Here is a 12,735-nt window from a genome sequence, read left to right on the forward strand (position 1 = left end):
TTCATCCAGCCCTGCCGCCCAGAGAGCCATCATTTACAAGAGGTGACTTCCCTCTGAGTCTGTCTGCCTCGCTCTGCTGCAGGAAACGCCACAATGTCACACACCCCACACAAGACTTGTTTTCGGAAAGTTTACAAAAATACAGCCAAAATCATCTTCTGACCTGGTATTTTTGTCTGGTTTCTTCATAAAGCACTTGAGTAGCAAAACTGCACTGGATAATGAAATTTGTTTTCAGAGAAAACATTTTCAATTACGTCTATGTTTCTAGCCCCATGGGCAAAAACCTCTCTAACTTTTGTTAGATTTGTGCACTGGAACAATTCCAGTGCCAATGAAGTAAGAAAAATATACTTAATTTTAAGACAAACTCTCTTAAAAAAAGTCTCACTATCTTACGCAATTTCGCTTCAAGTAAACTGACCTTTTTGAACTGAAAAACAAGATAAAATACAGATTAAATAAATGTTTTTTTGCAAAGCAGACTGAAAGATTACAGGCTGTGGATCATCTAAGCATACAGCATTTTTAATGAGATAAAACCATCATGTCCAGTAAAAAAAAAAAAATAGGGCACACAAGAAGAAATATATGAAAGCAGCTGAAACTTTCCTAACATGCCAGTCTGGGGGGCACATTATTGACGTTAAAAATGTGAATGTGTCCAGACTTCATCAGAGAGTACTGACGGATAAAAGAGATCCAAATAAAACTCTGAAATGTCAGAGAGGGGTGGAATAAGCTGAAAAAAGAATCTGACAGCTCGTCAGGCAGCGTGGAAGGGAAATGTCATTAGGCAGTCCAGGGTGGGAAAGGGGGCTTTTCATGAACGACACTCTGTCCTCGTGACTCAAACTCCCCACTAACATAAAACAGCCAGGATTTAATCAAAGAAGAGCTCAAAATCCAGACAGTTAGCATGGCAAAGTGTGATGTGACGGGAGCTTTCAGCAGAATAATTGATCCGTTGAATTTTTTACTCAAAATTCATCTGCAATACTCTTTAACAGGCAATCACAATCCAAAATCACATTGGGGATAACGCAATACCAGCGATGTGTTGTGTAATCTGAGAATAATTATTTTTTATTATCCTTTCATTTTATATTATGTTCTTGTTGTATTTATACTGTATGTGTACACTGGAAGCTTCATTACCAAGAAAAATTCCTTCTCTGGCAGTGAAGCTCTTTCTGATTTTGATTTCTTGCAAGTACTAACAAGAAATGTGTTACTTGTAAGTTTAATTGTATTTTATTAACACTTCACAATACATTAATGTTTTGTTAAGTGTTACAGTTTAATTTAATTTAATACTTTTTATAAATACATTACAATAATGTTTAATTATTACAATAATGTAATAACTTGCTGTGATTATGTGATTGTGATTATGGAATTAAAAATATTTACAGTATTGTTTAAATAATAAGCAATAATAAATATCTAATAGAATTATGAAATAATAATAATAATAATAATAATAATAATAATGTATTAGAATTATTATTTAAATAACTTTTATTACTTATTATTTAAATATTATGTAATCATTAATATATAATATTCCTTGATAATAATAATAATAACAATAATAATAAAAGTTACCGTGTATTATATTAATTTAATACTTTTTAATACTTTTTACAAATACATTATGTCAAAGTTACTTTTCTGCTTTCTGTCTGTTTCAAATCATGGAAATGTTCAAAATAAAAACAGCGTAAAAATTATAATTTTGTTAATTGTATTACCATTATTATTTAAATAAATAATAATAATTAACACATAATATTCCATAATAATAATTATAGTCTAAAATAATGTAATAAGTTGCTATATATTATTTTATATTGTGATTAAGGAATAATAATAATAATAATAATAATAATAATTTACATTATAGTTCAAATAAGAAGCAATAATGGATATCGATTATAATTATGAAATATAATAATGATGTATTAGCATTATTATTTAAATAACTTTTATTACCTATTATTTAAATGATAAGCAATAATTAATATATAACATTCCTTAATAATAATAATAATATAGTAAATTCTGTATATTATTTTCTATTATGATGATATAAGAATAATAATTAATAATAATAACTGTGTTGGCATTATTGTTTAAATATGTAACAAGTAATATATAATATTATGATTATGGAATATTATCAATAATAATAATAATAATAATAATGGTATTAGCATTATTATTAAATAATAAAGGACAATTAATACATTCTATTTCTAATAATAAAAAGACAATTAATTCATTGTATTTCTAATAATAAAAATATAAAAATATAAAATAATATAATAAATTACTGTATATTATTTTATTATTTACTATTTCTTGTTTATATAGTATGCATTTATTTATTTTTGTTTATTTACTGAAGTTTAACATGGTTGTCTTTATACCGAGTTTATTTTCTCACCAATGTATTAATTATATTAGCATTAATTATTACTTATTATTTAAATAATAATATATAATATTCCTTAATAATAATATAATAAATTACTGTATTATATATATGTGTGTGTGTGTGTGTGTGTGTGTACTTGTTTGCGGTCCCCACAATGTTAACAAATGATTCAAAATAGTAAATGATGTTTATCTGAAAGTGTAACGATACAAACATGTTTTCTGTAAGGGCTAGGTTTAGGGTTAGGGTTGGGTTAGGGGATAGACAATATTGTTTGGTCAGTATAAAATCGATAGAAGTCTATGGAAAGTCCCCACAATTCACAAAAAACAAATGTGTGTGTGTGTGTGTGTGTTTTAGGAAGGGGGTCCCACAGGTGTATTTTAAAAGTAACACTCCCCAACACTGACAGTCAAAATGACCTGTAATCATTATGAAGAAAACTGCAAGATATAAGAGAGATAGTAGCAGTACTACATGTGATAATCACAGCAAATAAAAAGGCGAATGACTATTTAAAGGCTCCAGACTCACCGCAGCGGCCTTGGTGATGCACGCGGATGTTCTTCCGTTTCTCGCAGGCGTTCATGTTGAGCTCACATTCGCTTTGGTAGTCCAGGCCGTCGCTGCCACACACCACGTGCTTGGGGACGTTCTCACAACTCAGAGGACACATGCACTTGGCGGACAGACCGTCAGATGACTGAATGCAGGTGCTGCCAAAGCTACAGCTCACCTCGCTGCATGGGTCCTTCAGAGCTGAAAAACAATAGAAAGATAAAGTGAGAGTTGAAAATGCATGCATAACGTTTGACGCCATCTGAGCTGTTCTAAGTGGCTCTTTAGTGTGGCTACTTGCTGGCATTGGTCAAAAGAGTAATTCATCCTTAAGTTTTATAAAGTATGCTTGTACCTATGTGTGAAGCACACACGGCACGGGGTGAGATACATGTCAAAGTTTAATATTAATGTTAGCACTAATTACACACATACTTTTGCTGGTGTTCAGATAATTGGCTGGCTGCTTGTCATGTTCTCAGTATAAAGTCTGTTTAGGGTGGGAGTTCATGGGTGAGCTCCAAACACGAACCCTATTACTGAGAAAAGATTGGGTTAAAATGAGGCACGGTCTCCCAGCACCTCCACACGGCTCAGACGTGCCCCGTGTCGATACAGATGGCAGAGTGAAGTGGCTTAACCCGGGCTGAAGAACAGCTCAGTGCCCCAGACTTGAATATTCGGTCACAGCTGGGTGGGTGTACAAACAAGTCACTCTAATTCACCACGGACCATTTCAAGCAAGCTTTGCATTCACAAAACATTCTCAATTGCTATGCTTCAGCGTACCCGTCCTTATGCTGGAGGGACCTAATCAGCTTTTTTCACTCTGAAAATAAGAAAGCCACATTTTTTTCCACAAAAGACTTTGTCTGTTTCTCATTAAACATTCTACCACTCAGGAGTGAAGTTCGAGAAATGATTTACACAAAAATGAAATTTCTGTCATCATTTACTAGTGTTGTTCCAAAGCCGACACAAACAGACCTTAAATCCAGGCCGCTCTCTTTGATATAGTGAAAGTGAATTGTGGCTGTCAAGTTTCAAAATGACGAAAAAAGTGCCTTAAAAGCATCATAAGTGCTCTGCATGACTTATATTCCAAGTCCAGGTCTATTCAAGCCATATGATAAGTGTGTGTGATGAATAGACTAAAATTAATCTTCAGAAAAACAAGCTAAGCAAGTGTGATTCATGAACAGATCACACATTTAAATCATTTTTCATATCAGTATGTATGAATATCAATATGTGTGTACAGTCATAAATGTGTTATTTATTTTATACAACATTGAAGAGCAAAACTGCGATGTTTCGTTACTAAATTAATCTGTTTTTGAATTAATCAAGTGAGCCAATGATGCAACAATCCATTTGTAAAGAGTCACTCGCTTTGTTTCTAACTGAATTAGCTGGTTTTAATGAATCGTTTGAATCGAATGATTCAATTAATCATTTATTAGACCTGCTGCCACCTACTGGTGGTTTTATTGTCAAATTTATTGATCCATGACCAGACAAGGTAACAAAAACAAATATTGTTTAATTATACTATTGTTAAAAAATCAGGCCCCAGAAGGAAAACAGCTTATAAACCATAGTTCATTTAATAGCGCTATTTTTTTTATTATTAAAAAAATAAAAAATCAGAAACATTTTATAATGATTGTGTAAAGAAAGCAAGAAATACTTGACCACACCATCCCCTCTGAATTTATTTTTACAATTCGACCGCTGCTTATATATTGTAAATATTTTTTTAATTACCTTTTATTATAATATTTTCATTGGTCATGTTAATTTTGGTAATCTTATGTGTTTTTGTCATGTTAATTATTTTTTGTTTTTCTATTTCTATTTTTTTAATTATTGTTTATTTATTTTAACTTCTTGAGTTTATTTGTAGTTATTTGGCATTTGTAATTTTTAAGTTTCTCATCTAATATATATATATATTAGGAAAAAATATATATGTATACACATACAGATAGATAGGTAGATAGATAGATTTTTTTTTTTTTAATTATGGAGTCCTGCACATGAAATGCATGGAGAAAAAAAGTATATCGTAGGCACAATTTACTAAATTGTTCCCTCATTTTAAGTTAATCATGTGCTCGATATAATTTGTTTCCTCATTTTAAGTAATTCATGCGCTCAATATAATTCGTTCCCTCGTTTAAGTCAATTGTGGGCACAAAATAATAATTTGTTCCCTCATTTTAAGTAAATTGTGCAGATCAAATAATAATTTGTTCTAATTCCTTTCCGCATTTTCATAAGCCTGTTGCTGTTATGTTATGAACTGATCTGAATCTCAAATTTAGTTTAGGCACTTGTCACTAGATCAGAAATACAACTTAAATCATTTGTACCAATTTTTATGTTTTTTTGTGTGTCTTTTTTGAAGCTTTAAAGCTTCAGTTACCACTCATTGTAATTGTGTATAAAAGCATGACCAGCATACTCCTCCAAATGTCTCCTGTTTTGTTATTCTACAAAAAAGAAAAGTCGCACAGGTTTAGAACGACATAAGGGTGAGTAAATGATGAACTAATCCCTTAATTCTGCGTAAATGAGAAAGGTGGAAGTTTTAATTCGCAATACACCAGGGCGATTTAACCGAAATGAATACATATCTATTTTTGATACTCAGAGGAACCATCTGATATTATCATTATTATTTAGCTGCTACATATTCATGAGGCACTGACAAACACAGAGATGCTGAAGAGCGAACGGACCGTGTCACTTCAGAGAGGTCTAGTTTCATTTCCGACCATCCCCACACGCCATCGGCTCTAATTCATTCTCACTATCTCCGTCCCCGTTTTCACCTTTCCCGTGCGTCATATCAGCCTAGAGTCTCCTCTATCATTTGTGGGTTTACTTTGTGTAAATCTGTTAAGAGAACCCACTTGTTTAATTAAAGGTTTGTGCCTGTCTCTGAGGACCACGCTCTACTTTTGCAGCGTGACACACACACACAAACCCACTCACACGCATGTGATAAAACCTGGCAGGCGGCATCGTAAGGATGAGATCAGTGGCGCTTTCGTGTGTTGTGCTATCAAAGTGTTCATTCTCTTTTCCTCCTCTCTCTCTCTCTCTAAAAAAAGATGACTGTGCCTCCCTCGTCTTTGCACGTCTGAACCTCGCACTTCATCAGCCTGGGCTCACTAACTAACCAACCACTCGCACTACTAAAAAACTCATTGTGAATGTTTGTGTGGAGGAAGTGCTAATACACGCCCTGATACTGCAGACAACAGGCCAAGTTTTACACTTTTTAGCAATGCTGAAGGAACGTTAAAAGATACATTGGAATACAAAATCTACATCTTAACCTTTTTGACCTCAAGGCCACTCCACTTCTTTTGTAATAAAAATAAATAAACTCAAACATACAATGCCAATTAAATACTGTACATCTCTATTTTAGTGTTTTGTAATTACAACTTAATTACATATTAATTACAATTATGTTAATATAGGAATATTTTTATAGGAATATTAGGGCCCCTAGTGGGCCCTGGACCTTAATTGTTGAGAATCACTAGACTAAAGGAACCCAGTAAGGGAGAATGGGGTAAAATGGCAAGTGGGTAACATGTGACACCCCCTTAGTACAAAAAACTGTGCTCTAATTTTTGTCATGTGACTGCAGTTGAGAGATGAGAAAAGTGAAACACATTTTTAACGCTAAAAACTACTATTATAAATATAAAATATACCTGCAAGCAGTGATTACTGGGGTTCAAGCACTTGAAAAAGAAATTACATATTATTTAGCAAAGCTGTACCCACCTAAATCAATGATTAAAATTTCATTTTTTGCAAATCATGTTAATTTACCATAGAAATATGATGGGTTTTTTTTTTTTTACGTTTATGACTGTCATAGCGCCATTTCTTTCAAATTTGTCTCAGATTTTTGGGGCCGTGAATTGAACAGGTCCACCAAGTTTTGTTTCGATCAGCTTCCGTTAAACCTTGTCTAACCTTGCCATGTTTTTTGAGATACACAAATGTCCTTGTAGACACTTGTGGCACTTCCGACCAAGACCGTGCACATCAATTTCCATGTTGATAGGACAAATAGTTGTGCAGTTATAGCCATTTTTATGCTTTTTTCCCCCCCTCTTATAGCAGCACCAAGTCCACAATTTTTTCCTGTGACCTCAGATTGAGCTCTTACATAAGTGTTCTGAGTTTGGTGGAGATATTTCATTCCATTCAGGAGTCTTAGGCATTTTACTAAAAGTGAATTATTGATATGCTCCAGAGAATCTTTCTGCACTGGTTTAGTTCCAAACGGATGAGAAACCTAGTTTTTTCAAAAAATGCGAAATATCCGAAAATTTCACCAGGCTCACGGTCGAATTTTGTCCGGTGTGAGCCAAGGATTCCAACAACATAAGACACTTGAGTCTACAACTGATGGTTTAAGAGTTATGAGTGATTTCATATTTTTGATCGCAGTAGCGCCCCCGTCAGGCTTGTCGTTGTCGGTGGTGTCTCTATGACTTACGGTTTGGTCTGCGTTATCAGTTTTATGTGGAGATCGCTAATCTGTGACCATTCTAACAATTACGATAGGGTTTCACAAGAAACACAACAGGTAGTGGCAGTAGCTCACAGAGTGCAACCATTTTTATGTCATAATGACGTCCCCCGTTGTCCAAAATATGTATAAAATGATGTTGATATTTTAAAATAGCGTAAATCTTTCATGGGTTTTCTTCTACATATTTCCCGGGGTTCCCTATAATATAATATTTTATTTAAAAATTAAATTAGAAATCATTTATTTATTGCCACATGATTCATCTCTAACATGTTGCAAATTGCGACCCCTCTCTCGCCTATGCAGTATATTTTTTCCCTAAAATGATAAACAAGTCTGTTCAGTCTATGATGGCCTTTGAGACAGACTGACGCATTCCGGTGCTTTCCTCATCCTCACAGTCATAACTGATGGCAGCTGAGCTCTGACTCATTACTTCTGCTTCGACAGATTGGCCTCATCCCCAAAAGCCTGCCTCTAAGACATTTGATTTCATCAGTCTGATGTAAAGCGGTTCTTTAAATCACTTCTGATGTGTCTGTCAGGAAGTACACATTGAGAAGAGTCCGACGATCCCCATAAACAGCTTCCTCCTCCGTGGTGCTCTGTTTGTTTTGTGACAGTACGCAGAATTGCCTCCACGAACCCATTAAATAACAGTCGGCGCTTTTCCACCTATTGTCGTCGAGAGTTGATGAGCGTCGAGGAAAAGGATGAGCTGATTAAAATGCAAAAGGCCGCCCTGTATACGTTGCGTATGCAGCTCTCCGCTGTGTTAGCACAGATAAGCTGCCCTCTCAGGCTGAGACATGCAGGCAAATTGCCTGTTAGAATGTGACCGGCGTCGCAAGCCGCGAGGCTACGAACCGCTGGGGTCGCCACGGATATGAGCCGTTTCCTCCTTATGCTTTAGTGCTCATTTTCAAGGATAGAAATACAGTATCCTGAGGAAAGAGAGCGGGAGTCTATAGTTACCTATTGATGAACTGGAAATGTCTCTCGCAGCCAATTAACTGCTCTCCTCCAGCTCTGAAGAGGTTAGGACAGGAAGAGAGGAGCAAATAATAAGACCTATACAACTAACTAATAAGCTGGGGAAAAGGCATAAACAGTGTGAGAGGAAGTAGAGACAGCGAGGAAGCTTCCACTGATCCGCCTCTCCGACGGCGCTGTGATAATGTGTTAGTGCTGGATGTATTAATGCGTAATGTGTGCAGGGAGCTGTCAACGGCCGCTACGCGATCCTGAAGGGATCGGCTCGGCACAACCCGCCCTGCACTGCGAGCCCCGGGCGCCCTCTCCAGCATGACAGAAGATGTATGTGTATGTATGAGGGTGTGTATGTGTTAAGAAGGCTTGAGATGTGCTACGGGTGGTGTTGCTCTCATCTCGTTTGTTCTTAAAGGAATATTATGGATCCAACACTGGTGAACCAATATCAACAGTATTCTGATAGCTTTATAAAATTAAGGTTGAACCACTGATGTCACATGGACTATTTTAATGATTTCCTTACCATCTTTCATCTTACCACCCGTCCGTATCTGATTTTTTTTCCCCTCGTCCTTCCGTAAACACGGCGTCATCTCAAGAAATATCTGCATGCACATGAAACCACTGAAACCGACTTGATGTAGTATACATGCCAGTCCAGTATGTGGCGCTGTAATTCTGCAACACCGATGCACATAAAAATGTAAAAATGCTGGATCTGTCCGAACGAAATGCTGATACGATACAAAATGTTTACATATACAGCTAAGCGTGTCTCCATGTGGGCCTAAGTATTGACAGAATTTTCATTTTTGGGTAAACTATCCCTTTCACATTTACAGTCTTGCTGCATTCGCATACATTTTTCTGCAGTGTAACATCGATTTTAGTCTGTCATCAAAAACTTAACCCAGAATAACAAGGTCTACAAAGCCTGGAGAAAACTGTCCATGGATATTCCCGTGCATTCGTGTTTTTTGCCATCTTTGCTACGACGTATCACTAGCAAAATCTGGAAGTACCAAAAAATAAAGCTGAGCCTCTACAGATGACCTCCAAACCCAGTGTCCCACCCTCCGCTGTTGTCAACCCTCACACGGCGAGATGATTTGTTCTTTTGATGTATTTCTTCAAAGGGCTTATTTGACTGCAGCTGTCTTCCTCCTTTGCGCGCCTCAGTGTTGCCCTTGGATAAAGAAAATTAAGCACAAAAATGGATAATACATATCTTTTTGTGGCTGGACTCAAAGGCCAAGCACTCCTGCTTTTCTGCGATAGCTGTCAGTGTGCATACTCGTGTAGAATTCCCGAGGTGAGACGCTTCTAACCTCGGCCTGCGAAGACACAGAGGTAACATCACGAGCAAGACCAGCAGGACTACGTTGGCTCTCGGGTTTAATACACTACCAAACATGTCTATCAAATGCAAGATTTATTCCCTGTGAGCTTTAGTGAGTGCTAACCTGATGTAGTGCACTGCAAATGCTAGCACAGGCTTCAGATCGCAGCCTATGCATGTTTAGTATGCAAAAGGCAAATCTATGCATCCGCACGACTGGAAAGAGATCACAATCAAGATGAAATCAAACACAGTCCCTGTTTCTACAGCCAGGAAAAAAGTGTGACACACAATGTAAGTTCAAAAGGTTTTATATAATCCTACAAGCAGTACATTAATTTAGAAACCACAAGCATTCTGAACTGAAAACTGGAGGCATGTGGTGTACAAAAAAAAGTACAATTTCTTACTAAATCCATTACTGATTACAAATTACATAACGGAAATTTAACGCACTAACCCCGCCCCCAGACTTGTGCATTATCTTATATTTCATACAGTTGACTGTTGACAAATGTGATGCACAGCAACAACCACGTAAATGCAGATATGCCCTAAAATTCAAGATATTGGTGCAAAAAATGCCACTGAATGTGTTTTGTCTTATATTCATATATATCACGTATCACACGATATCACATGGGCTGCAAGAGCGATATGACAAGAGTGGTGATTTTGTCCTGATCTATCACAAACTTAAATGTGATTTTATACAACAGTTTAGTAATTAAGAAATTGATGTTGTGTTATATTTTAAACACTATATTATGTTTTTGCTCAATTTTGCAGACAACATATTACCTTTGAAGCCACAGCAGAATTGTTGCGAGTCTCAGAGCAACACAGCAGTGTTTAGTTTCTGAATGAATCTGCATTTTGAACGAATCGTGTGAATCAATGATTCAAAGGCCTGTTTACAAAGAGAGCCATTTACTTAATTCCTTAATGAATTAGCCATTTGAACAAAACGAACGAATGAATAAATGACTCATAAAGACATTTACCACCACCTGCTGGCAGATTTAGTTTCTTATTTAGATTATAATTGTATTAAAATAAAATAATAATAATAATAATAATAATAACATTAAAGTGATAGTTCCCTAAAAAATTAATTCTGTCATCATTTACTCACCCTCATGTCGTTTCAATCCTTTCTTTTGTGGAACATTAAAAAGTATTTTGAAGACTGTTGGTAACAAAGCTGTTTTGATTACTATGACTTTGACTCTGTCATAACAGCTCTGGTTCCTCCAACAATTCAAATCTGTGGTATTTTCTTTCCTGTCGTTCCATCTGCCAGGTGAGAATAGTATGTCTGACTGCTTACAGAAGTAACAGCACACCTCATCAAGTTGCAAGATTGGAAGTGTAATTTATAATTCATTTTTGTAGCACAAACAATGTAGAGTGAGATGCATTCTGAAGTTTAATACTTGATGTTTAGAGTTTGTTAAAATCCCTAAGTAGGGGCAATGGCAGTTTAATAGCGATACCTTCTTCAGCAAGCAAAACTAATTAACAATAGCAAGTCTCAAGCAGGCGCTGCACTCCAACAGAAACAGGTCACCAGATTCAAAGCGACTGCTTTGGGATTTACAAGAGGTCAAAGTTTAATGATAGCGAGCAAAGAAAAGGGCGAGAAACCTTATTTTGCAGGCTATATACAGCTTACATAATGATCTTTCCCCACACTGCTCTCTGTTACTGCAGTACTCAGACATAATGACGAAGATGGAATTGTTTGTTTTGGCTAAAAGCAATATGCTTAAAAAAAATGTTTTCCTTTTTTTTTTTTCTTTCAAACAAATTTTGAGCACAATCAGCAGGCACATTTGACGCTAATCATTTTCTTTTCCTTCAAGCAAGCCCTTTCAAACACACACACACATTTATCAGTCGGTATTCATGCGTTCTGCAAGTTGATAATATACAGTCTGTCGGGAGAGACGGGAATTAGATTTCCAAATGGTTTAGCAGCTCCATACAACAAAATGTGGATACCCAGAAAGCAATAAAGCAGCATATATACATATGTTCATATCTATAGCTACATATTTGCAGGGCCGGGTAGTAACTGATTACGTGTAATCTAGGTTATGTAATCAGATTCCAACTACCTGTAATTAGATTATACGTGACGCCGGACCACAAAACCTTAAGTAGCACAGGTATATTTGTAGCAATAGCCAAAAATACATTGTATGGGTCAAAATTATCAGGGGTTTTTTTTTTGCCAAAAATCAATATTTTGATATTAAGTAAAGATCATGTTCCATGAAGACATTTTGTAAATTTCCTACTGTAAATATATAAAAACTTCATTTTTGATTAGAAATATATATTGCTAAGAACTTCAAATGGACATTTTTAAAGGTGATTTTCTCAATATTTTCATTTACTCAGATTCCACATTTCAAATAATTGTATCTCGGCCAAATATTGTCCTATTCTAACAAACTATACATCAGTGGAAATCCTATTTATTGGAAATTGACCCTTATTACTGGTTTTGTGGTCCAGGGTCACATATACTTTTTCAAGTGCTCATAATCAGATTACGGTTACTTTTACAGATTACATGATTACATATTTACACAATGGCAGTTTACACAATTTTCCTTTCTAAAAAATCCTACTGCTTACATACATTTGTAAAGTCTTCCAGTTTTATGAAAACTGACAGCCACTTGTCAGGTCACTATAATTACGCAGAAAATGGAACAGTCACACAGTTAGTTTGATTTTATATTTTTATGATTTAATTATTAGCTTTTTATCATAACCCCCCAGTTTGGGAAAACAAAGTTTGTAATGTAATGTTTAACGCAACACAAT

General features: G+C 35.6%; 1 protein-coding gene across 10 annotated transcripts in view; it reads right to left on the reverse strand.

Moving 5' to 3' along the window:
• The window catches only part of agrn (agrin), a 305,226-nt gene that overhangs the window by 121,124 nt on the left and 171,367 nt on the right, over nucleotides 1–12,735 (reverse strand). For all 10 annotated transcript variants that reach the window (XM_051097130.1, XM_051097123.1, XM_051097124.1 and 7 more), the window contains one exon: nucleotides 2,975–3,199. In XM_051097130.1, coding sequence (XP_050953087.1) covers nucleotides 2,975–3,199 — 225 coding nt within the window. The remainder of the gene's footprint in view (nucleotides 1–2,974; nucleotides 3,200–12,735) is intronic.

The sequence above is a fragment of the Labeo rohita genome, chromosome 23, assembly GCF_022985175.1.
Source record: "Labeo rohita strain BAU-BD-2019 chromosome 23, IGBB_LRoh.1.0, whole genome shotgun sequence".
Taxonomy (NCBI): Eukaryota; Metazoa; Chordata; class Actinopteri; order Cypriniformes; family Cyprinidae; genus Labeo; species Labeo rohita.